This window comes from Lepidochelys olivacea, assembly GCF_965140295.1.
Source record: "Lepidochelys olivacea isolate rLepOli2 genome assembly, chromosome: 1".
NCBI classification, from domain to species: Eukaryota; Metazoa; Chordata; order Testudines; family Cheloniidae; genus Lepidochelys; species Lepidochelys olivacea.
The window spans coordinates 56,123,911-56,151,440 of NC_140411.1; the positions used below are offsets into that span (position 1 = coordinate 56,123,911).

The window sequence follows — 27,530 nt, forward strand, 5'->3', positions numbered from 1 at the left end:
ATCCTGGCTTGCCCTTAATTCAAACATTGATTTTGGGCTTAAATAGATTGGAGACACTGTGCTAGGCCCCGCCGGAACTGGGCAGACCGCCGAGCCCGCGGGCAGCAGGTGAGCGGCGCCGGCTGGGCCCTGTCAGCAGAGCTTCAACTCCGCCCCTGCGCCGCCAGGGAGCCCCGCCCGGACGGGAGCCCCGCCCCCACCCGCTTCCCCTCTGCGCCGCCAGGGAGCCCCGCCCCCGTGCCCCTCCATAGAGCCCCGCCCCTATCCTGCCGTGCGCCCCCCCCCCCCCCCCCCCGGAGCCCCGCCGCCCGTCGCTCCTGGTGTCCCAGCACAGACTGTCCCCCACGAGCCTAGACAGCGGAATCAAATTCCTCGGCGTCGGTTCCCGGGGGGGAATATTTTCGGGCCGCTCCTCGGCAGGTGCGTGAGGTGGCTAGCGGGGGCGCGGCGAGCCTGGTTCCGCCGCGGGCGGGGAAGATGGCGGAGAGCCGGGGTGAGGTGGCGGCGGCGGCTCCGCCGTCGGGTTCCTCTCAGGGGCTCCCCGGCAGCACCGGGACTGCGCCCCCCAGCAGCAACCCGCTGTCCCGTAAGCTCCACAAGGTCCTGGAGACGCGGCTGGACAACGACAAGGTGAGAGCGGGGCGGGCTCCGGGCCTCCCTGTGCGGCCGGCACTGCCTCGGGGGGGGGCGGCGGGGCTGGGCGTTGGGTACCGGGGGCAGCGGGCTGCCCAGGCCGGAGGGGGCGAGTATGGAGGTGGGTGCCTAGGCCGGGGGCAGCGGGCTGCCCGTGCGAGTTGGGGCGAGCACTAGGGCAGGGGGAATGGGGAGATGCCCTGGAAGGGGTGGAGAGCAGGCGAGAACGTGGGGGGCAACGTGCCTGGGATCGATGCTCTACACGGTCTGGCCCCCGAGCATCCTGGGGAAGAGGTGAGCCCTTCTTGACTGATCTCCAGGGCGCTCTGGCGGTCGGTGCTTGCCGAGATGCTCTCATGGAGCCCCAAAGCAGGTGTTCACAGTGGTTCGTACCTTGACCCGCTGCACTGGGCCAGGCGGGTTACCGGGCCAGCCTGCGAGTAGGGGTGGCTTGATGTTGGAATGAATGGGTGATGCTGGCTGCTCCAGCACACCCTTATGCTCTTCTCTTATCCTGCATCATCATCCCATTGGCGTGTAAAAACCCACCTGTGGCTCAAGCCTGCAACCCATGGTAGGTGTCTGGTCCTCTGGGGGTAAAACGTGCAATGTTGATGATAAAGTATGTTCACTGGAGTATATATAGGCACCTAGATCTCTTTCCAAGAGTCCTCCAACAAGCTTCAGCTATGGAAGCAAACTTTTGAAAGTACACATTTACCTTTTAATTGGAATAGTATGTTATAGGATTTTGGCCAGAGTAGTTTTAATGTGGTTTTACAGTATGGTCAGCAGTTTGCAACAGAAAATATTCAGCAGGCAGCTGTAATATCCCATAACTTCAATCAGAATAGCAATAAATACTATCTACATTATGTGTTTCTGTCACAACCTTATTTTCTAAGACTTTATTACTTGGACATTAAAATTTATGTATTTTGTGTTTAAATTAACATCACGTGTCACCCACTCTTTTCTGACCATAAGGAAATTCACACTGAAGAACACCTAATGGTTAATTATTTGTGTCAATCTAAATCTTGATTGGTGCATAGCACATTCATATCAGTTATTAATATAGTGGTTGAAAATCATGCACCATATCACATATGAAAATTTGAAAAAAATGGAGATAATCTAACTGCTTGAGGAGTTTGTTCTAATTTTTTTTTAAGATGTGTTAACTTTAGATGGTTAAATAATACTCAACATCAACGTCTTGTATCTCAGAACAGAAGTTTTTAGTTAATTTTCTTGTATTGTACAGGAAATGCTGGAAGCTCTCAAAGCTCTTTCAGCCTTCTTTGTCGAAAACAGTTTGCGCACCAGAAGAAACTTACGTGGAGATATTGAGCGCCGTAGCTTAGCCATAAATGAAGAATTTGTCTGCATTTTCAAGCAAGTTAAGGAGGTAACATTTTTGTTAACAAATCATCTTAAAACATCTAGAATTGATCTGAAAAAGACCCCTGTAAGCTTGAAAACTCATCTTTAACCAATACAAGTTGATCCAGTAAAAGATGTTATCTCACCCACCTTGTCTCTCTAGTATTGATTACATGAAAACCAAGCCTGAAAGAATTTTTCCTTTTCCAAAACAAATTTACCATCATAGTAGAATTGTTTCAGCATCTTCTATAATTTGACCATTTTTCTCACGTGTAAGGTGTTCATCATTTGGCTTATGAACATAAATACACTGGACCTAAAGCCTTCCTGGAAATGACTTGACTTAGTGCATTTAAGTATGTACGGTTGGAAAGAGCCTTCAGTGACTGGATTTGATCGTAAAGTGATTTCACTAAAATTAAGCAAAACAGATGCTCTTTACTGAATTGTCTCAGAGACATCCATTTGAAATTTGTTTGGCTGTAATGTACAAGTCTGAGTCAGACTAATAAGAAACAAAGATACGCTAAACTTCCAAAGCTAGTTGCCTTTCCCTTAAAAATGAACCAACTAAATGCTCTGTGGTATCCAGTGCCAGTCTATCATACCAATAAAAACTAAATCTGAAGAGCCAAAGCAGTGGCAAGTTTTCTTCTGTAGTAATAAAAGGTCCTTCATATTTTGCTCAGCACAACAAAATTGCGGTATACTGAACAGTCTGTACAGATGCTGATGCATCATGGAAGATAGTGTGTGCACTGCTTCTTAGCAGATAAAATGGCAATATTTTCTACTACTCTTTAATCCCAAAAAGCTCACTAGTATTCTCATTGAGTGAAATTAAACAAATTTAGGAAAAGTACATCCAAGAAGAAAACTGGACTAATAACTTCTACTCCTGAGAGGGTGGGGAAGGGGGAACTGTTGCTGAAACATAGATAAATCATGCATGCCAACATTTTGAAAACTTCTGTAGGTAGATTCAAATTGTAGACTTGATGTAGCATGACCATTACAAAAAAATATGCCCCAATACAAATAAATTACCAGTCTTATTCTATTCTTAGGAACTTGAAAGTATAAATGAAGATGTTCAGGCAATGAGCAACTGCTGTCAGGACATGACCATTCGTTTGCAGGTACTGTAGGAATAGATGTCTGTTTTTCCTTGCCTTTCCCTGCTGTATCTTGGCAGGTTACTTAACTGCTTTCTGTTAACAGAAAAAACTTCTTTGGTTACTGTGTTAACAGCTCTATTAAAGCAACTCTAGAATATTAATGCTACTATTTAACTGTTATCTTAGTACAGTAATCAGTGTGTTTCTAGCTCTAAGGAAAAGGCGTTCAACGACTTTGGGGGGACTTACATATCACTACTTCTATTTCAGTTATGGGAGTATGTTTCTTTCAGAGTATCAAGGTATCCATCAGTTTTTTATATTGTGAAAAACTGATTATGTGAAGAATGCTGTACTTTAATTTTGAATCTAAAAGTGTATTATATAGTATAATAAAACTACCTTGTTCCTCCTTAAGGTGTGTATGGAACTATTATGAGGATTGTTAAGATTCCTTCCCCATTCTGAACTCTAGGGTACAGATGTGGGGACCTGCATGAAAGACCCCGTAAGCTTATTCTTACCAGTTAAAGTTAAAAACTTCCCCAAGGTACAAACTCTGCCTTGTCCTTAAACCCTATGCTGCCACCACCAAGCATGTTAAACAAAGAACAGGGAAAGAGCCCACTTGGAGACATCTTCCCCCAAACCCTACACCCCCTTTCCTGGGGAAGGCTTGATAAAAATCCTCACCAATTTGTACAGGTGAACACAAACCCAAACCCTTGGATCTTAAGAACAATGAAAAATCAATCAGGTTCTTAGAAGAAGAATTTTAATTAAAGAAAAGGTAAAAGAATACCTCTGTAAAATCAGGATGGTAAATATCTTACAGGGTAATCTGATTCAAATCTGTTCAGAACAGCATATTTTACCATCCATTAAACAAAAGGAAATCTAACGCATTTCTAGCTAGATTACTTATTAACAGAATTTCTGAGACTGCATTCCTGATCTGTAGCGCAGCATGGTCGGTTTGCAGGTGGAAACGCTGTCCCCAAACGTATGGGCGTAGCTTTTCCAGAGCGTAGATAATGGTGTAACATTCCTTTTCACTGATTGACCAGTGGCTTTCCCTCTCAGACAGCTTCTTGCTGAGAAACACGATAGGATGGAACTCTTGATTCGGTCCTTCCTGCATTAAGACTGCTCCCACACCACACTCGGACGCATCTGTGGTTACTAGGAACCGTTTGTCAAAGTCTGGGGCCCTTAGCACAGGGTCAGACATGAGTGTTGCTTTAAGCTGGTTAAAGGCCTTCTGGTTTTGGTTAGGTCTGTCAGTGGGGTGCGATTTGGCTGTATTGCGGTACAAAATCGCCTGTAATACCTGGCCAAGCCTAAGAAGGATTGGACCTGTTTCTTTGACTTTGGGACAGACCACTTTTGGATAGCATCCACTTTGGCCTGTACGGGGTTGATAGTTCCTTGATCCACCTGGTATCCAAGGTAAGTCACTCTGAGGCCTATTTGATTCTTCTTAGCCGTAACGGTTAGTCCTGCCTCCCTTATGCGCTCAAAGACTTTTTGTAGATATTCCAGGTGTTCTGCCCAAGAAATCCAAAAATATGGCCACATTGTCAAGGTAGGCGACTGCATATTCTCCCAATCCCGCTAGGGGACCATCTACAAGTCTTTGGAAGGTGGCGAGTGCATTTCACAGCCCGAAAGGGAGCACATTAAATTCATACAGCTCGACGTGTGATGAAGGCTGATCTTTCCTTGGCGGATTCACCTGCCAGTACCCCTTGGTTAAGTCCAAGGTAGAAATAAACTGGGCCCGTCCCAGTTTCTCCAATAGTTCATCTGTGCGTGGCATTGGATGGTTGTCTGGGTGAGTTACAGCATTTAGCTTACGGTAGTCCAGGCCAAAACGTATCTCCCCATCGGGTTTGGGAACTAGAACCACTGGAGATGGCCATGCACTGCCAGAGGGGTGGATTACACCCATCTGTAGCATACCCTGGATCTCCCATTCTATAGGAGTTTTAGCTTGAGGAGACACCCAGTAAGGTTGGGCTTTAATTGGATGAGCATTACCTGTGTCAATGGAGTGGTATGCCCGTTCAGTCAGTCCTGGGGTGGCTGAGAACGTCGGCACGTAGCTAGTGCACAGCTCCTTGATCTGCTGTCACTGCATACGCCCAAGGGTCATGGAGAGGTTCACCTCTTACACGCCACCATCACTTTTCCCTTCGTAGTAGACACCTTCAGGCCACTCAGCGTCATCTCCTCCCTGGGTTGTAAACTGACAAACCTTTAATTCTCTGGATCGATTAGAAGAGCTGAGAGGCGGTGGGTTGCTCCGTGTCACCGTCCAAGCTCTCTGGAGGCTTTCATCTGCTTCCTGTTCGGTCTGGAACTGTTCCCTTGATGCTGGAGACATCAGTTCCTCACTGGATTGTGGACCTGGGCTTGGTCCCTCTGGAAGAGATGCAGGTTGACTGTGAACCGCTCTCCGCTGGTGCCCTTTGTTGGGGTTCAGGCTCCGGCTGAGCCTCTTGTGTAGGGTTATGGACTGCTGTTGGTTCAGGTTCGGTGGGGCCCTCTGGTGTTGAGGTTGCAAGTACTGGATTCAGTGCTGGCAATGGTTTTGGTGCTGGTTGTTCCATCGGTTCCGGTTCTGAGACTGGCTCTGTCTGGGTCTCTGTGGCTGGATCCACTACTGCTGTTGCAGATGTTGGCATGGGATCCGGTTTCATCACCTCTGACTGGGTCCTGGTAGAAGTTTCCGGAACAGAGCTAGGTGTGACAGCTTGCTTAGCCTGGCTGCGGGTGACCATTCCCACCCTCTTGGCTAGCTTCACATGATTGGCCAAGTCTTCCCCCAACAGCATGGGGACGGGATAATCCTCATAGACTGCAAAAGTCCACGTTCCTGACCAGCCCTTGTACTGGACCGGCAACTAGGCTGTAGGCAAGTCAAAAGAGTTTGACTTGAAGGGTTGAATTGTCACTTGGACCTCTGGGCCGATTAAATTAGGGTCCACTAAGGAAGCATGGATAGTCGACGCTTGTGCTCCAGTGTCCCTCCACGCGGTGACCTTCTTCCCACCCTCACTCACAGTTTCCCTCCGCTCTGAGGGTATCTGGGAGGTATCTGGGCCTGAGGACCTCTGGTGTGATTCCGGTGCAATGATCTGTAGTCTGTTGGGGTTCTTGGGGCAGTTGGCCTTTACATGCCCCAGCTCGTTACATTTAAAACATCGTCCAGCTGACAGGTCACTGGGGTGAGGTGGGTTGGTGGAGAACTGTGTGGCGGGACGATAAGGTGTCTGGAGTGTTCCTTGGGGTGTAGTTGGGGCCTTGGGCTGCCCCCGGTAGTAGGGAGGGGTCTGAGGTTGTCCCTTTTGGTATCTGCTCCAACTGCGACCAGGGTTATTTCTCCTCCTTCCACCTATTTTGTTCCGGTTTGCCCTGCCTCTCTGGCGGTCTGGGACTGCTCGTATTAATCGGCATAAGAAACAAAACTTTCTGCTGAGTCCATTTTCTTATCCAAAGAGTGTGACCCGTTTTCATATATTGACTTTGCTACCATGATCTGGGGCAGGGATTCAATGTAGCTAGTAGCTGAATTGAAAGGGAGGCTATAAGCCTGGGAATGGGTAATGAGGGAAGAGACTGAAGGGTAAATGGGAATTTGAATTAGTAGGGGAAGATGGAGGAGGAACTAAAAGCACAACAGTCATGGATCAGCGAGTGACAAATAACAACGTGTTCATTTTTTGCATGTTTCAATCCCTTCTTCTCGCTCTTTTTGGTCCTCTGTTATACGAAAGCCTGTCATTCTGACCAATATTGTCACATTGGTTCCTTGTACTTCCACATTGGTCTATGTCCATCTGTTGTCTCTTGTCTAAGGCCTTGTCTACACTACCAAGTTTTGTCAGCAAAGCTGCCTTTTGCTGATAAAACGGGGGAGGTGTACACACTACAAAGCTACTTTTGGTGGCAAAAGGAAACCATCTCAGTATGAGGCATAAGGCTTTTTGTGGCAAAGTTAAAGCAACAAAGCGTCAGTGTAAACACTGGTGTTTGTTTTGTTGACATAACTGCCTTCCATTTGTATTCCACAATGCTTGCCATGACTGCTCTGCTTACTGTTTTGATCTCTGCTGCCCTGGAGGCATGCACCCCTCCCCTTTCAAAGCTCCAGGAAGTATCTGACAGCTGAGCATGTTGCTACCTTGCTAGCAAATCATTAATGTGGAATGCTCCTGTTCTGCCTTGCACTATGAACACAGCAGCAGGGGACAGAGGGGACTGCTGTGCTGTTTTGACATTCCTCAGCACAGAGAGCTCACAGAGGGCCTGTGGGAGAACTAAGAGGGAATCACAGAACCATAGGCAGGCAGAGCTGGCTACTTCAGGAGAGACTGCTGTGCCGAGCAGAGGGGTGTGTGTGTTTCTCCCCACCTCAGGATAGGTCTGTCAACCTGCCTGCTGTCTCTGCTGTCCCAGAGACACCACTCTCCTCTCCCTCCCCCAACACATTTCAGTTGGAAAAGCCACTGACAATCTCCTAGGATGTTCCTGGAAGGATGGGATTGAGGAACCTGCATCATGTGATGCTGTACCTGCTCTCTGAGGCATTGCAAACCCTTCCGAAAGCACTCTGTGACCAGTTGCACAGTGGGATAGCTACCACAGTTCATTGCTCTCTGTGTTGATGCAAGAGCTGCTAGTGTGGATGCATTCTGCCGACACAAGATGCTAGTGTGGACATGCAACAGCACTTTTTAGTAAAGTGACAAAATGTTTGCCGACAAAACTTTTGTGTAGACAAGGCCTAATACTTATGTGATAAGCTCAGGGATGGTATTTGTTCAGTGTTTGTATAGCACAAAGCACAATGGGGTCCTGGCCTCTAGCACACTGGAGCTCCTAAGTGCTATGTTAATACAAATAATAACAATTGGGAGCTCCTTGGGGGCAGCCATACGGTCTTACTCTATCTATGTGCAACATCTAGGCCACTTTTGGGTGCTAAATAAATAAGACATTCCCACAGATGTATATAGCCAGCTCTGAATCAAGATCTTTCTAATTTTTCTCTCCAGTTTTGGTGTTGGTATTTCTTTTAGCAATTTGTATTTCAATTCAGAAAGGAAACTAGGACCTTGACTTCTCCAAAAGAGGTGTTCTTCAGAAAGGAAGCTGATACCTTCTCTTGTGTTTTGTGGCTTTTTTTTTTTTAAATTAAAATATGTAACTTTGGAGAAAAGATCTGGATACAATGCACTTCTTCACAAAATGGTTTAGACTCAAGTCCTTAATTCTGGGCACCTGAATTTCATTTTAATGACCATTAAAGGCTGCATTTCTTTATTACTGATCTACTCTGATTCTTCACATTTGTGTAATAATGTTCAGTTCTAAAAGGTCCTAAAGACATTAAACTTCATAATCCAACCACACAGTATTATACCTCTTGTTAACAAAATATTTGGTAGATACTCATGAATTCAGGAAAGAGGTAAATGCATTTTAAAGTGCTTTCTGGAATAAAACCTGGAAAAAAATTGCCATGCACATTTTAAAATGCTTCCTTTACTTTATTATTATTTCCTTTTTTGCTTTAAGGTTAATGATTTCTTTACATTCGGGAGGATGTGATTCTGAAGAGCAATTCACAATGTGCATGCTCTACTACGTTTTTGACAATGGCTAATAGTATATTTAACTAATCAGTTACAATGGAAGAAAAGCTAACTGGGATAGTGGAAAAAAGATTCAACCTTACGCAGTACTATGAAATGTGCTTGGGCGAAGTCCCATCCCAGTGCAACTTCATTAATAACTGTGATGTTTCTTACCTGCCCTCTTCTCCCCTCCCCACACTGCTCCTCTGATAAAAGTACCCACTGAGAGAGAGAAAGCAAAGGCAGTTTGATAATGGGGAGTTAGTACCCAAAACTGTGTTACTTGGAGGTTGAATGAGACCTCTGAAGTATATTATCAGAGTTGTCATAAATATAAAGGGAAGGGTAAACCCCTTTGAAATCCCTTCTGGCCAGGGGAAAGCTCCTCTCACCTGTAAAGGGTTAAGAAGCTAAAGGTAACCTCGCTGGCACCAGACCAAAATGACCAATGAGGAGACAAGATACTTTCAAAAGCTGGGAGGAGGGAGAGAAACAAAGGGTCTGTGTCTGTCTATATGCTGGTCTTTACCGGGGATAGACCAGGAATGGAGTCTTAGAACTTTTAGTAAGTAATCTAGCTAGGTATGTTAGATTATGATTTCTTTAAATGGCTGAGAAAAGAATTGTGCTGAATAGAATAACTATTTCTGTCTGTGTATCTTTCTTGTAACTTAAGGTTTTGCCTAGAGGGGTTCTCTATGTTTTTTGAATCTAATTACCCTGTAAGATATCTACCATCCTGATTTTACAGGGGGAATTTCTTTATTTCTATTTACTTCTATTTTTATTAGAAGTCTTCTTGTAAGAAAACTGAATGCTTTTTCATTGTTCTCAGATCCAAGGGTTTGGGTCTGTGGTCACCTATGCAAATTGGTGAGGCTTTTTATCCAACATTTACCAGGAAAGGGGGGGTGCAAGTGTTGGGAGGATTGTTCATTGTTCTTAAGATCCAAGGGTTTGGGTCTGTAGTCACCTAGGCAAATTGGTGAGGCTTTTTACCAAACCTTGTCCAGGAAAGGGGGTGCAAGGTTTTGGGAAGTATTTTGGGGGGAAGGACGCGTCCAAACAGCTCTTCCCCAGTAACCAGTATTAGTTTGGTGGTGGTAGCGGCCAGTCCAAGGACAACGGGTGGAATATTTTGTACCTTGGGGAAGTTTTGACCTAAGCTGGTAAAGATAAGCTTAGGAGGTTTTTCATGCAGGTCCCCACATCTGTACCCTAGAGTTCAGAGTGGGGGAGGAACCTTGACAAGAGTACATTTATACATGCTGTTAAAAACTTTTAACTATATCTTTTTTAAAAACTCTAAGCCTCTTCCCTGTAGAGTTACCCTTTCCTCCCTACCTCCAACAAAAACCTGTTGCTGAGCCTTACAGTATACCTTTACGGTCAGTAGCCTTATGGCTTTGACACATGCATGGATATTGAGGGCTCTGGAATAGGACTGATCTACTTCCATACCACCAGTGGTAAAATCTAGGGCCTGTTCTCAAACTCTTCAGCTGATCTTGATTGTTGTGACATAATTGTTAGGATAATGTTTCATAGAAATGTAGGACTGAAAAGGATTTCAGTAAGTCATCTAGTCTAGTCCCCCTCACTGAAGCAGGACTAAGTATTATCTAGACTATCTCTAACAGGTGTTTGTCTTAAAAACACCCAATATCAGAATTCCATAACCTTCCTAGGCAATTTGTTCCAGTGCTTAACTACCCTTTCTGTTAAGACATTTTTTTAAACGTCTAACCTAAATCTCCTTTGTTGCAGTTTAAGCCCATTGCTTCTTGTCTTGTCCTCATTGGTTAAAGAGAACAATCTATTGTCCTCTTTTTAACCACCTTTTATGTACTTGAAGACTTATCACGTCCTCCCTTAAGCTTCTTCAGACTAAACAAACCCAGTTTTTTTCAATCTTTCCTCATGCTTTTTAGAACTTATTCATTTTTGTTGCTCTCCCCTGGACTTTCTCCAGTTTGTCCACATTTGTCCTGAAGTATAATGCCCAGAACTGGGCACAATACTCCACTTGAGGCCTTATCAGGGTTATAGTGGAATGGAAGGAATCACTTCTTGTGTCTGGCTTACAAAAATCCTGCTAATACATCCCAGAATGATTTGCTTATATTATAAAGTTTGTGATCCACTATAACTCTGTGACATACCAGTGTACAATTCAGACCAATGAGTAACTGTATCACCCCTGCCTTGTAAAGTGGGGTGCCCTTTACAGTGCTTTGCTGCTGTAGCCTCCAACTGGGACTGCTCACAAATAGCCTCCAGCATGTAAATCACTTCCAACTTTCTGTGTGTGCTGCAGCCAGCCAGCTGCATCTTGTGTCTCACCATCCTTAAAGAGTACTAGAGAGTGACCGCAATACACTCCCAAGCCCAGATTTTCCCCTGGGAATGTATTTCCTGTACTGTCCAGCCCTCTCCTAGCTAGTAGAAATATATTGAGTCTGTTATTCCTTTAAGGGAATATTATGCACAAAACTTGTTATCCCAAATGGGGTAGCCCAGGCACTTCATCTTGAACACACTGGATTAGATAAAACAAAACCAAGCTTATTAATTATAAAGAGAGATTTTAAGTGAGTACAAGTAATGAGCATAGAAATCAGAAGTGATTACAAGAAAAATAAAGATAAAATACTTACTGATGCCTAACTTAACTATATTAGATTCAAAGCAAAGTTTTCTCACTACATGCTTCCAGCAGTCTTATCCCCAAGCTCCTTTGGTTAGAACCCCTCCCCTAGAGTCCAATGGCTGTGTCCTTTGCCTCTTCTGTTGAAGTGGGTGGGGGAAAGAGTGTGGGGAGGTGTCTACCTCTTCTTTTTATATTCCTTTTCCGCCCTTAGGGAAGCATTTCCAGCTGGGAGCAAGGCGACCAGCAGTCTGTGTGGAAGGAAACTCCATGCTGTTGCTTTGCTAAGATGTAGATTTTTGCCCCTGCCTCCTTTCCTGCCAGAGAACGGCTACTTAGTGGGTAATGTCTGTCAGCCTTGTTTATAGCTTGTCCTGTGTCTCTGGCCACTCCCCAGACTTAGCTGGCAGAACATACTTTTAGTCATGATTTCAGCCTGTGTTTATATCTTCACATATAATGCTGCGATGTGCATTTTGTCATGGTATTATTGATCAGCAAATTGAGTTTTGAAATGATACCTCAAAAGATATGCCTTGTACAACAATTATTACAGCACTGTGTGGGGTGTTTATGCAGGTGTATTCTGTCAGATCCTTTTCTGAATAAAACCCATGGACTTCAAAAAAGCAGACCATAAACTCAGATAACTGGTAGGTAAGGACCAATGGGTAGAAAAATTTTAGCAATAAAGTAGTTCAGGAGACAATACTAAAGGCACAACAGCAAACTAGCCTGATGAAGAGGAAGGACAGGAAGAGGCCAATATGACTCCATCAGGAGCTCTTCAATGACCTGACGCTCAAAAAAGAATCTTACAAAAAGTGGAAACATGAACAAATTACTAAGGATGAGTACAAAAGAATAGCACTAGCATGCAGCAACAACAGCAAAAAAATCATAAAGGGCTCAGGGACAAAATGTTTTAAACCTAGCAAGGGACATAAAATGGCAATAAGAGGTTATTTAAATACATTAGGAATAAGAGAGAGACTAAGGAAAGTGTAGGTCCCCTATCTAGTGGTGAAGGAGAGTTAATAAGGGATGGCATTAAGAAAGCTGAGGTGTTTAATGACTATTTTGCTTCTGTCTTCACTAAAAAGATTATTTGTGATCAGATGCTTAACACAATATTAACAACGAGGAAGGAACATAAGCCAAAATAGGGAAAGAACATTAAAGAATGTTGAGTTAGATGTATTCAAATTGGCAGGGCCTGATGAAATGCTTCCCAGGATTTTTAAGGAACTATCTGAAACAATCTTTGAACTGTTAATATCTTTGAGAATTCATGAAGGGCAGGTGAGGTCCTAGAAAACTCGAGAAGGGCTAACATGGTACCTGTCTTTAAAAAGGGAAATAAAGAGGACCTGGGAAATTACAGAACAGTCATCATGACTTTGAAAGCATCTAGTAAATAATAAGGTTATAAGTAATAGCCAACAATTGATTTGTCAAGAACAAACATGCCAAACTAACCACTACTTGGCCTTGTGAATAGAGGGGGACAGTAGATGTTACATCTTGATTTTGGTAGGGTTTTTGAGACAGTCCAACATGACATTCTCATAAAAAAGAAAAACCCTAGGGAACTGTGATCTAGAAGAAATTACTGTAAGGTGGGTACAAAAGTGGTTGAAAGACCATACTCAAAGAGTAGTTATCAGTAGCTGACTGTCAAACGGGGGAATATATCGAGTGGAGTCCTGTACAGGTCTGTCCTGTGTCTGGTACTATTCATTCATTTTATTAATGACTTGTCTAATGGAATGAAGAGTATACCTATAAAATTTGCAGATGACACCATCCTGGGAGGGGTTGCATACATTTTGGAGGGACAGGATTAGAATTCAAAATGATGTTTACAAATTGGAGAATTGGTCTGAATTCAACAAGATGAAATTCAATAAAGACAAAAGCAAAGTACTGCATTTAGGAATTAAAAATCAAATGCATAGCTACAAAATGGGGAATAACTGGCTAGGGTGTAGAACTGCTGAAAGGGATCTGGGTTATAGTGGATCACAGTGTGATGCAGTTGAGAAGAGAAGACTGAGGGGGGAACTTTATAACTGTTTTCAGATATGCAAAAGTCTGACAAGAAGGCTTAATCTGCTGCAAGGGCAATTTAGGGTAGATTTTTAGGATATAGGAGATTTTTTAACTATAAGGATAGCTAACCATTGGAATAGGTTTTCAAGGGAAGTTATGGAATCCCTGACATTGGATGTTTGTAAGAACAATTTGGACAAAAATCTATCAGGGATGGTTTAAGTTGACTTGGTCCTGCCTCAGAGCAGGGGACTGGACTAGATGACCTCTTGAGATCCCTTCCAGCCCTACATTTCTATGATTCTGTGATTGTTTCCTATCATATATCTTTCTAGGTCTTTTTCCACTACTTCTGTTGGGAGATTGTTCCACAGCTGAATACATCTTGCTGTCAGGAAGTTTTTCTTGATACTCAGCCTAAATCTTGCTTTAGGGTTTCCTCTGTCAGTGGAATGACATCCACAGTATCTAGAGGGAGTACAGATAGACCAACAGTATAAAATAGAGCTCATTACTTCATGGCTCAAAGTCACATTCCTGTGCTATTTCATTTTGACACTAAAGAGAGCCACAGCTCTGGTGCAGTTGTCTGTCACCTGGGGGGCTAGCCCTAACGGATCTGTTGTGTTGTCACTGCCCAGCAGCCAGAGCCTATGCTGGGTGTACTATGCTTAAAGGCTCCCCAGAGAGCGGGGATAAATAGATATCTGAGCCCTTTTGCGTTCAGATGAGCATGTCCAACTCATTTGTAGCACAAAGTATTTGCAACTGAAGGACCAAATAAAATAATTGAAACTAATTATAATATGTGTTGAAATGGTTTTGTAGCACAGGTCAAGAATTTTAAATGGAATTCCTTTTTTATGCCTAACTATTGAAAACTAGGAAATAATTGATGGTTATTATAACAAGGCAGTTCTCCTTCAAAGAGTACTTTGTTTAAATGTCTTGTAATTAGAGGGCTTTTAAAAATATATTTAAAAACAGTAGAAATGGAATTAGTTTGGTACTGTATGTTAACTTCATATAGCTACAGTGATTCAAATTATATTCTAGGCAGCGAAGGAACAGACCCAGGATTTGATGGTGAAGACGACAAAGCTACAAGCAGAAAAGTATGTATGCTACCTTATTTATAATTCATATAATATTGTGGATTGCTTTTAAACTGGATTCTGCCATCCTTATTTTAAGAAGTACCTTTTTTTGCAAGAGGTCTCGATTGAAACTCAACTTAAATAAAGGTAGCAGAATTGTGTCCTAGTTATCATAAGATGACGTGAAGCTCATTAACACACTGCTGCTTGTTATCAAAAGTCAATGTTTCCAGTAGAAAAGAACAACTTACTGTGGTACAGTATGATGAACTATAATGCAGTTTATCTGATGTTTAGCTGGTATATAACATTTACTACAATAATACATTATATATCAATTCATGATACATAGTTAAGGCTACGTTTTAGTCACAGGTATTTTTAGTAAAAGTCACAGACAGTTCATGGGCAGTAAACAAAAATCCATGGGCCGTGATCTGTCCATGACTTTTACTAAAAATACCAGTGACTAAAACTTGGGGGGGCTGCCCGGGGGCCCTGCGAGTGCTGGAGGGGGGCAGGCGGGTGGTGGTGCATGGCCCAGGATCCTCGCTGGTGCTGGAGGGCAGCAGCACACGTCTTGGGACCCCCGCTGGTGCTGGCGGGGGGGGATTGGCAGAGTTGGCAGGCTCCCTACCTGGCTCTGCGTGCCTGCCCCCCACCCCAGCAGCAGAGTTTGGGAGGGGTAGGGAATTGGGGCACGGGACGGTCCGTGCTTACCAGGGGAGCTCCCCGGAAGCGGCGACATCCCCCTTGCTCAGCTGCTAGGCGGTGGCATGGCCAGGCAGCTCTGTGCGCTGCCTCCACCCAAAGCACCATCCCTGCAGCTCCCATTATATCCCCCTCCCTCCCCCCAGAAAACAAAAACGAAACTGCTCCCATTTACAAATCCTAGACAAATAACTTCTTAACCAAACATTACCTAGATCCCAGTCTTCCATTGTAGGCTGTTTTTTTGTTGTTGAAAACCACTCATTCAGTGAGCTAGTATTGTGCTATGTTAAGTCTGCAGGGGAGAAAAGTATGTTGGTACAAAAAAAAAAATTAGAATACAGTTTGATTTTGCCATATTTAAAGTCCATTCCGAAATATAAAACTGCTCTTTAATATGAATTAAAATGAATAATTTCCCCTTAAACTCCATTGGATACCCAGTACCAGTGAAAAGGAAGATATCTTTTCTTTGCTTTTACTCATGGGGACCATCATGGCCCATGATAGCTTTATGTACTCTTTACGTGTTTTGTGGTTAGGACATATCTTGTTACAGCTTTAGTATTTATTGTCATCATTTATTGTAAGCTGTTTGCTCTTGTGTCTTCTTCCTCTGAAAAGTATATGTAGATCACAGGAAATAATTATTTATTATTATTATTATTTAGAACAGAAATTATGAGCTAGATTTTGCTTCCAAAGAAGTCAATCGGAGCGTATCATGGATTTTACTGGGAGCTGGATTGTGCCCTATGACAGTGTGAGTGTGGGGCTGTAGTGTAATTTAAACATAGATTTAAAGTAAGATGTAGGATGTTGGGTACATTAAAGAGATGATTGACTTTGCCAAAACCTTGATACAAATTTCACCCTTTGAATAAGTAATTGAGTAAAAGATGGGTAACTTAGATAATTCATTAGTTTGAAAGATGAATATGTGAAATGGTTAGAACTGAGATGCGATTATCTTTTTTGTGGATATAGAAATATATTTTAACAACAAATGGCTGCTTATGGTTGAACGTAGTTCTGCAGGAATTTCTGACTAATGGGAATTAATTGCATATCTGAAGGTAGTAGCCAATTGGGTGAAAGTGATCATGAAATGGTAGATTTCATGATTCCTAAGGAAAGGGAGTGAGAGCAGCAGAATATAGACAATGGACTTCAAAAATACAGATTTTAACAAACTCCAGGAATTGAGAGGTAAAATTGTGAGACTTCCTTGGGGTGTTCAGAACTGTAAATCGCTTTGTTACCCCTCTGCCTCAGCGAGAGAGAGGTTTGCTGCTGTTAAACTTGTGTTAGCTCCCTGATACTCCAGACTGTTAGGTAGCCCAACAAACACCTCAGGACCCTTTCAGCCCTTACTTCAGCTTGCAGGTAACACTTGGTGCATTTTAGTTCCTGCACTCCCTTGGAGAGCATTCCCCTGCTACAAAATGGGGAATATTGGGTTGGTTGTAATACTGGTGAAAAGAATTTGCAGGTTATAGTGAATCACAAATTGAATATGAGCCAACAATGTGGGATAGTTGAGAAAAGAAGACTGAGGCGGGAAACCTGATAACTGTCTTCAAATATGCAAAGATTTGTTATAAATAGGACAGTGATCAATTTTTCTCCATGTCCACTGAAGGTATGGCAAGAAGGCTTCATCTGCAACAAGGACAATTTAGGTTAGATATTAGGAAAGCTTTCCAAGTATAACCGCTGGAATAGGCTTCCAAGGGAGGTTGTGGAATTGCTACCATTGAAGGTTTTTAAGAACAGGTTAGACAAATACTGATCAGAGATGGTCTAAGTATACGTGGTCCTTCACAAATTTTATAAGCACACTCTCCACTCCATTATCCAAGTTATTAATAAAAATATTGAATTGTACTGGACCAAGGACTGACACCTGCGTACACCACTAGATATGCCAGAAACAACTGAAACATACTCGGAGTAGGGTTTTTTCCGAACAGATGTGCACCCGTGTTACAGTAATTTCTTCTAAACCAGTGGTTCTCAACCAGTGAGGTCCACAAACTGTCTAAAATTTCCAAAGGGGTTCTCATCTGCGTTTGAAATTCTGTAGGGGTCTGCAAATGAAAAAAAAGTCGAACCATGGATCTAAACCATATTTCCCTTGTTTATGAGAGTGACATGTGGGGCTGTGTCAAAATATTAATATTGGACATCTACTGCTTCTGTCCTATTCACTAGGCCAATAACACTGGCAAAGAAGGAAATTAGGTTGGTTTGGCATGATTTGTTCTTGACAGATTCATGTTAGCTATTCCTTATCACCCTATTATCCTCCCAGTGCTTACAAATTCATTGTTTGATAATTTCTTCCAGCATTTTTCTAGGTATCAGAGTTAGATGTCACAGTTCTGGGCAATGGCTCCTGTATTCTACTTCTGTGGTCCATGGAGGGCACCCACTTTAGGCTTCTGGTTCCTCAGCAGTCACCTCTCTTGGGCAGAGACCTGTGTCCCTCTCCCTTCTGACTGAGGTTTCTCCAAGCCTCACAGTTTTCTGGTGACACTGCATTATTCCCAGCAAGCCAGACTGCCAGAACAGGCCAGTGCCTGCATTTTACTTCCTCTTTGAAGGCTATCAACAGTGTACTGGCACACTGCCATAAGTTAGCACAAAGATTTTCTAAGCAAGCACATTTATTCTTAAGGTAAAAACGTAACAGAGGAAATATATTAAAAATGATTAAAAAACAAACAAACCTCTACACACCTACTAAAAATCGCAAACTTTGCAAAAGGACTATGAGGGTGAGAAACTGTTTTAGCCAAAGGATTGTAAACTGTTAAGTTTTAGTCATTAAAAATTGTGTTTTACTCTGGTTTTATTTGTAACCATATTCTGTTTCTCTTATCCTTGCTTAATATCACTTGAATCTCTGCTCTTATTAATACACTTATTTTGTTTTATTATAAATTTATCTCAGGTGTGCATCCTCAGCTGAGCCAGCAGGCTGTTGTGTATACTGTCTCTTTGGAGACAGTGGAATAGGTAATTTCTGTGAGTGTCCAGTGACAGGGGCTGGATACGGCAGGGGAATGCTCTCCAAGGGAGTTCAGGAACTAAAATGCACCAAGTGTTACCTGCAAGCTGAAGTAAGGGCTGAAAGGGTCCTGAGGTGTTCGTTGGACTACCTAACAGTCTGGAGTATCAGGGAGCTGACACAAGTTTAACAGCAGCAAATCTCTCCCTCGCTGAGGCAGAGGGGTAACAAGGAGATTTACAGTTCTGAACACCCCCAAGGAAGCCTCACAATTTTACCTCTCAATTCCCGGAGTTTGTTGAAATCTGTATTTTTGAAGTCCATTGTCTTTATTCTGCTTCTCTCACTCCCTTTCCTCAGAATCATGAAATCTATCATTTCATGGTCACTTTCACCTTCTGCCTTCAAATTTGCAATTAATTCCCATTAGTCAGAAATTCCTGTAGAACTACGTTCAACCATAAGCAGTCATTTGTTGTTAAAATATATTTTGTTAACTGGTGTTGTAATTAGTATTGAGTTTGAAATTGTCTGGCAATTAGGTTCACTTTAAAACTAAAACAAATAAAAATACTCTACTCTGGAATGGGGGTGGAGACTTTTTTCAATTGGGTCTCACAACTACAAACAAAGCACTTGTTTGAAGCATTGAAATAATGCCAGAGACCTTATTTTCCCCTTACTTTACCACATTTTAATTACTTCACATACATATAGACCTCTTAATTTGTCTCATCTCAGACAAATCACAGGTCTTAATACTCTCCTTTAAAGGTAGCTGCTTATGTTTTGCAGGAACCACACCATCCTCGAAAGGGTAGGCGATTTCCTCAGGGTAGCCAGTGTGCAAGAAAATCAGAGAGTAAGAGGAGTCTTTGAGTCCTCTGAGACTTCAGTTGGTGCTTCCATCTTTGCAGATTATTCCCATTGATCTCTTCTGAGGCAGCTGCCAAGGATAATGGTCCAGTGCAGGGACCCTGCAGGTTTATTCAGTTATGTTCTATAGGTTGGTTGTTTATCTTTTCTTTTTGCTTGAAATATAGTCTCCTCCTATGCTGTACACAGGTCATATGACTCAATTCCTGGTTAGTCAGACAAATTTTGAAGGCTTTCAACTTGATAACTTACTTTTTGACTTAGAGAAGGACTTACGGAAATTGATGGAGTCTGTAAATGAAGGGTCCTCTGGATTACCATAAAATAATCCTAAACAAAGAAGTTGGCTCTTTTCCTTTAGGGGCTTCTTCTGATCCCACAAGTTTGGCCATAGCAGTGAGGACAATGGGAGTTGTAGAATGTTGAGCTCTTTTGAAAATTAGCCCATAAAGTGGACAAGTCCTTTAGTCATCTCACAGTAGTGAAGATTTAGGAGCATATTTACACCTTACATCAGCCTGGCACTGCCTGGGTTCTATGGAGACTTTCCTAGATCTGCTATTGTGGGCCTATCACATGCCAATCTAGTAATTCTCCTCAGGTGCTTGTTTAGCTATGTATCCTTTTCATTTTGTTTAAATATTTTCTAGCAATTGCAGCTCAGATGGTTTTCTTGGAGGCCTCAGAACAGTGGTGAATCATGAACATGAAATGAGTTGTAATGCCTAGATATACCAGGTAGGCAAGGAATAAAATAGTTATATAGCAAAAGCGGCAATGAGTCCTGTGGCACCTTATAGACTAACAGACGTACTGGAACATGAGCTTTCGTGGGTGAATACCCACTTTGTGCATCCGACGAAGTGGGTAAAGTGGGTATTCACCCACGAAAACTCATGCTCCAATATGTCTGTTAGTCTATAAGGTGCCACAGGACTCATTGCTGCTTTTACAGATCCAGACTAACATGGCTACCCCTCTGAAGCTAAAATAGCAAGGAAATTCCTTACTTTTGTACATGCTTAAGAAGCTTTTGGACATTTATTTTAATGTGGAATTTTTTTTAAAGATATGTAATAACTTGTTTTCTTAAGTGAAGGGCTCTATATTTGTTTTAATAGTAAACTTCTGAAATTTGGTGCATCTGTGGGTTAACATTAACCTTAGCTATCCTACATTTTTGGATCTGAGATTGTAAGATGATTATTTCAGTATTAAAATAACTGGGCTCAATTTAGCCCGCTGTTATATAGATACAGAACACTTTTTGGTTAGATAAAATACATTAACAATTATGATCATTTTGTGGCATAGGATCTTTCAGTGCAGTATTACACAGCATTGTGTATTATTCTTACCCTACAAATCACTTAGAAATAACTGGGCTTATAGGTATGTTACCTTTTTCTTTTTTCACAGAACATTTATTATTTGTTAGATAAGTGTTATGAAAAGCTTATATTCCATTTAAGTGTTCATTGCAGCTTGGTTTGAATATGAGGCATGTATCTGAAACAAGTTGGTAAGGTTTTTTTCTGTTTGGAGGGAGTGCCTCTAGTCTCTGCTGTATCAACATTTTAGCCCACAACATGAATTACTGGAAAGGTGGAGAGACTATAGTACTAGTGAGCACCATAAGAATAAGATAAGGAAGAAAATATGTGATCCATAAGACTAAAGTAATGCTGTAATTATGAAAATAGTTTAAAATGAGTGTTTAAATGCTAAATTTAATTCTTTGTTAGCCCAAATACACATTTTATTACACTGGAGATAAACATTCAAGTGCTCTGCTAAGCAAAGTAATATACATTTGGAAATGCCCTATTGGGCAAGATTGTTCAGGCTGAGCTGCTGAGATCAGTTAGGAAACAGTTGAATGCTTTCTTGGGAGAAATGAAATATTGGAAGTAACGAGCCATAATGAGCTGATGACTTTTTCTTGTCTCAGGACTTTATGTTGCTTTTGTCTAGAATTTCCATCTACAGATTTGTTATGAATCATTGAACATTTAATTCTTGTTTAAGAATGGCTAGAATTAGTGACAGCTTAAATTTCTTTTCATTACCAAGGTGGGTGTATATTTTGAAATCATTATCTTAAAATTATTTACAACTCAATAGAAATATAAAATATTTCTATAAGACAGCCACATTTACCACATAGATGCGCCTTGTAAATCTTGCCGACCTGATTTTTATCTTAAAACAAATAAAAGATGAACAAACCATGTGCTGTAGTTTGGTTTTTAAAAAAGCATATCTTATCAATGCATACCTGGGTACAGAATGTAATTGTGTTCAGAAAAGTTATGTAAAATTCTTACAGAACATTCTGGTAATTAGTTGTTTTAGTGCTTAAAATAAGATTTCACAGCTTTTTCCTCTGTTTAGCACTGCAAAGCCAATACAGCTATGGTAGAGTGAGCAGGATTCTTTTCTGGTCCATGTATCAACAAAATTATTAAGTTCCAATTGCAGAATCGCTTATTACTGATGGTAATGTGCAACCTGAAAGTATCCAGCTTGACTTTCATATCGCACATTGATTTGGCAGGGCTAGCAGTTGCTTTGGTAGTGAACTAATTGAAAAGATAAAATGGAATCCCACACGGCCAGTTTTACAGTCACTTTTCAAAAGAGTCATGATTTAAGAGAGACCACAAAAAGAGTAGTGCTTAGAAATAAAAATGAACTGATGACAGTGAAAGTCTACTGAAAAGATATTTAAATTTCCATTAATAATAATTGAATGTTGGCAGTTTTTATTGGAAAAAAGACCTTAAAACGCGTAGTAATGGCGACTGTTCCATCCTTCTTTACTGCACACTGACCTAACCTCCTCTGGATGTGGTTGCTCTTAGGTCATTCTGGGATGCAGTGGTGGAAGTTTGTGGGGACAAACTGTTCTTTACCTATCTCATTTTTGTTTTAAGATTTTGTGTATCTCAGCTCAGTCTCAACTGTGATTGTGTATTGGGATTTATTACGTGTTCCAGCTATATCTAATCTTGGCATTAATTCACAGCTCGGCTTGCCTAATAAGTGTGTTGGATATAAACAGTGTAACAGAATCCAAGATAGACAGCCATCATGGGAGAGAGCAAGTCCTATGTAGTAGCAGAAAATGGACAAATATATATTTATCCTGCTTAGTTCTTCTATGGGTTATGATTCGATTTCACTTGCAGTGAACTTGTAATTCTGATGAATCTGCCAGTCATCCTGATGGAAGATTGCCAAGCATCTTGAGTGACAAGTATATCCATGCCACTGACCCCTCTCATATATTTAGAAAGCATTATACATAGGATGAAAAAAGAGTAGAATGTTGTTTTTCACCAAAATCCAGAATTAGCAAGAACTGAGCTACTGTAGGCTGAAAAGCTACTTAAACTGTTTGTATGATGGTTCTCAGGAAGTGACATAACTCTTTTGAACCTGCAGTTTCCCTCTCTTCCATTCTCCATACCTTCAGGACAATTTTACTGCTCTGTCATCTTTTCCACTCAGAATACTCAGGAAAATACTTGCTACAACATGCCGTTCACACTCAGTATTGAGGATAGTATTGAAGGATTGCCTTGAGCTTTTTTCTTTTCTTGTTTTGTTATAAAATTTGAATTACACTTAGATATTTCCCTAGCATAAAACTATGTCAAGACAGACTTTTAATTTGCAGGTTTTGGTACTTTATGGGATTACATGTCTTTATGGGTGCTAATCTTTGCCGTAGGATACAAAATCTTGACTAATGTTTAGTGCTACTAGAAATTATCTTTATCTTGGCTACCTGTTTTCTGAAACATACTGTAGCTCCACAGGATCCTTCACAAGCAAACCAAAAACTATTCTTCATGTATAAACTGGACAATAGTGATGAACTAGGGCCCAGTTCTGTTGGACATACTCCCTGTACAACTCGGATTGTTAACAAAAATTGTGAAATTCAGCTTTCCTTTTTAATTTATATCATATGAAGGTATTTTACTAACTTACTTATTCCACCTATTGAAATACACTGCTAATGCATGATAAGGGTAAGGAACTGAAGAGAGACAGCATGTGATAAAGATAAATTATGAGCAATTCCCACCGATTTACTAAAACAGATAAGCCTCAGTCAGGCTGCTCAACCAAGTAAAGGACACCTACATGATGATAGTTGCACAACAATCTTGGCACCAAAGCATTTGTATGTGTCAAAGAAGTAGCTCAAATTCAAAGTAGCTTGTGATCTGAAATCTGCTAGTAAGAAGCTAAAAAGGGTACTACTGATGATTCCTTTGTGTTTTAATATTGTGCTCCTTAGAACACTCTAAAAACACTTCCTAGGTAGTTACTGCATTTTTGAAGCAGGCTGATTCAGAAAAGCAGAACTAATTTTTGCTCAACAAAATGTTACCATTTGTTATGTAAGTATAATTAAGTGACTTGAATATTTATTGTGTTCTTATGCCCATCTCTTCTCCCCTCCTCTCCTCTCATATGTTGCTTGTCTCCGTAGATTATATCTTCGCGGGACTTTATTTTTTTTGGCGGGGAGGGAGGAACAGTTGTCTGCATTTGTAAAGTGTGTAAGACTGGTGACCCGAAACTGATTGGGGTCCCTGGATGAAACAGTACATAGTTTATTATAAGAGGAACTGGCAGCATGGCCTATAATTGTTTGCCCATTACCTCCTATCATAAGACCCAGTTTTCAGTTGCTGATAACTTTGCCAAACTTTTACCATTTGGGATGGAAATTGTCATGCTAAGTCTGTCTGCCTTAGGCTGTTTTTTGAAAAGTTTCAGCTAAAAGGTGGCAATTTTCAAGAATGAGGTTAGTTCAAAATATGTTTTCCCATGTGGAAAAAATTGTAAGTGATTGTTTAAAGATTATCGTAATGCATGCACCTAAGGGGGACAATTTTAGGTCGCCTAGGAATGCTTAATTCTTGCATTTCCTAACCTTTGAGTGCTTGACTTTGTGACCCTAACATTCTTTTAATGTAGTTTTGTAAAATATTTTACTTACACACACACACACATTTTACACACACAGAGAGAAGAGAGCATAGGGTTACATAACTCTTGAGTAACTAATGTGGCATTTAATGTGCTGGATGAGATATACCACATGTTGTGATAGGCCCTAATAGCAACTATGTGGGTGAAACCAGACAATCACCATTCTTTTAAATGAACTCTCACATAAAAATAAGACAAAAACACCACATCACCTGTGGGTGTACACTTTTCACAAAATGAGCACGCCATATCTGACCTCTCAGTCCTGATCTTCAAAGGAAACCTACACAACACCTTCAAAAGTTGAGCCTGGGAGCTTAAATTCATAACTTTGCTAGGCACTAAAAATCATGGTCTTAATAAAGACACTGGTTTTATGACTTACTACACTCTTGTCCCCCTTTTGTGTCCTGTAATGACTGCAGAGGTGTTACTATCTTTATGCCATACCTTATACTACTATATAAACTCACATAGTATAACTACATCACTCGAGGATGAGAAAAATCCACACCCCTGTGTGATGCAGTTATACCAACTTAACTGTGGGTATAGACAGTGCTATGTCGACAGGAGGACTTCTCGCCTCTCACGGAGGTGGATTAACTACACTAACAGGAAAGGCTCTCCCATCAGCATAGTAGAGATTGCACTGAAGCACTGTAGCGGAGTTGGTCCAATAAAAGATATTACCTCACCCTTCTTGTCTCTTTAAGGCATTTAGGAACTTTCAGTGAGACTTGTGCTCCTAAATAGCTTAGACTTTTTAAGTCTCCCCCTCGGTTTTCATGCTGTTAAGATATGTATTGTGGGCTGTGGGTCATTATTTTTAAAATGCATTTTGTTATTTTAAAACTGAAACTGCTCATATGAGCATGCCGTTAAAACTATATAAACTGAGAACAATAAATTTCTCTCTCTTTTTGTAGCAATCTTTCATTTGTGTATTTGTTTTGTTTTTGTTTTAATAAAAATGAATCCAGAAAAAAAGCCTATTGTGATATTGGAATATGTAGCTGTTAAAGTGATTCTGAAAATTTGTTTCCTGTAGCATTAAGTAAATTAAACAAGATGAAACATCAATAAGCATTAAATAAATAACCTTTAACTATATTTTATGAAGTATTTTATGGTGGTCTCAAATGCATTACTAGTGTTTACACTATTTATAAAAGAAAAAAGAGCGAGCATAGAGAGAGCACCCACAGTTCTCAGAAAAACAGGCTTGAAGGCCTTTCACTGGGAACAATGTTTTCAATAAGCATGCATTCTGCAACAATAATCTTGCACATTCTACAGTACTCCCTTAGCTGAGAATCTTATTGATGTGTTGGATATTTTTTATAGATTACTTTCCCATTAGTAATTGATTTAGAGGGACTTCAGGAAGTTCAGCAATGTTTGTGGCAGGTTGGAGAAATATGCTTTCATCAGTATCCATAGAGAAAAGAAAGTGGTGATTTGTACTAATGAGAAGCACTTTGTGTCCTGACCTTTTGCTGGAATTACATTTTGTTTCTGTGAAGAACATTTCATGTGAAAGATTGACTAATTGCCTAAACTTTTCAATACAAATTAATTTTTGGGGGGGGGGGCAGTTAAGACCTGGAGCCTGATTCTCCTCTCACTTACACCAATATATAAAGCATAAGTAACGAGACATTAAGCAGGAATAATTCCACTGAGGTAAGTGGAGTTTTGCCAGTATAAAAAATGGTATAACAGATGCAATTTGGGCCATCTATCTACATGAGGAAGTTGATCTATTCCAGATAATGCCAGCGATGGGCCACCTGCACTGCTATTGAACATTGTCTATTGGGAATTTTTTTGTGGTTAAGTATAATACTGTATTAGAACTGAGCTGAGTCTGAATCAGTCTTTAAGAATCAGTGTCTAAGAACAGGTTAAATGTACTAACACCTGTGAAGGATGGTCTAGGTATACTTGGTCCTGCCCCACCATTGGGGGACCTCTCAAGGTCCCTTCCAGCCCCACATTTCTATGATTCTTGAAGATGAACAGGTGAGTTCTTAATGGGAGAATTAGTGTAGATTAATGTTGGTTGGAACGTTAACCTGTCATCATAAGATAAATCATGAATGCATTAAATACTGTGTTCCTGATCCTTATTTTACATCACTGTAAGAGTGTAAAAGGGCATTACAGTGAGCATATATGTCCATTTTAAGATCCTTGACACTGCCCAAACATTGCCTTAATATAAACAAGAATCAGGCTCAGTGTTATATTTAATAATGTGGCCTACAAAAAGAGGTGAATCCTGACAAGGAACGAAAGTTACTTGATGTAAAACAGCTTTCTCATTTGTCTCTATCAACCTTCTATTGGAGAACACATGGTGAAATACTGAAAAACTGATTTTTGCGAACTTTTTTTTGAATTCTGAACGGCTGTTTAGTTCATGGCCATTTAATTCAATATTAGTAGTTGAAATCCCATGTTGTTGCATGGGTGTAATTTGTAAATTCACATGTGTAAGAAAGCAGCAAATGGCTTAGAACTTACAATCCAATTTTTAACAGGCCCCAGATTCCACTGATGATTGAACCTGGTAGTATACTGAACAAACAGAGCTCTCAACCATGCTTGTAGTTGTTTCCATTTCTTCACATTGACTCAAGACATCTAGGGTATGTCTACGCTACGAAATAGGTCGAATTTATAGAAGTCGGTTTTTTAGAAATCTGTTTTATATATTTGTGTATGTGTGTGTTCCCACAGAAAATGCTCTAAGTGCATTAACTCGGCGGAGTGCTTCCACAGTACCGAGGCTAGAGTCAACTTCCAGAGCGTTGCACTGAGCTTTCCCGCAATCTCCGCTGCCCATTGGAATTCTGGGTTGAGATCCCAATGCCTGATGGGGCTAAAACATTGTCGCGGGTGGTTCTGGGTACATATCGTCAGGCCCCCGTTCTCTCTCTCCCTCCGTGAAAGCAAGGGCAGACAATCGTTTCGCGCCTTTTTTCCTGAGTTACCTGTGGAGACACCATACCACGGCAAGCATGGAGCCCGCTCAGGTAACCGTCACCGTGTGTCTCCTGGGTGCTGGCAGACGCGGTACTGCATTGCTACACAGTAGCAGCAACCCATTGCCTTGTGGCAGTAGGCAGTGCAATAGGACTGGTATCCGTCATGTCCAAGGTGCTCCTGGCCACATCGGCCAGGAGCACCTGGGCAGACATGGGCGCAGGGACTAAATTTGGAGTCACTTGATCAAGTCATTCTCTTTAGTCCTGCAGTCAGTCCTATTGAACCATCTTATGGTGAGCAGGCAGGCGATATGGATTGCTAGCAGTCGTATTGTACCATCTTCTG

At 41.3% G+C, this 27,530-nt stretch overlaps 1 protein-coding gene across 1 annotated transcript in view; it reads left to right on the forward strand.

Moving 5' to 3' along the window:
- Window positions 1-300: 300 nt before the first annotated feature.
- Window positions 301-27,530, forward strand: part of COG6 (component of oligomeric golgi complex 6) — a 110,046-nt gene continuing 82,816 nt past the window's right edge. Inside the window, exons 1-4 of the mRNA XM_084638651.1 lie at window positions 301-630; window positions 1,901-2,044; window positions 3,090-3,161; window positions 14,538-14,596. Of these exons, the coding sequence (XP_084494777.1) occupies window positions 478-630; window positions 1,901-2,044; window positions 3,090-3,161; window positions 14,538-14,596 (428 nt within the window). The 5' untranslated portion in view covers window positions 301-477. The remainder of the gene's footprint in view (window positions 631-1,900; window positions 2,045-3,089; window positions 3,162-14,537; window positions 14,597-27,530) is intronic.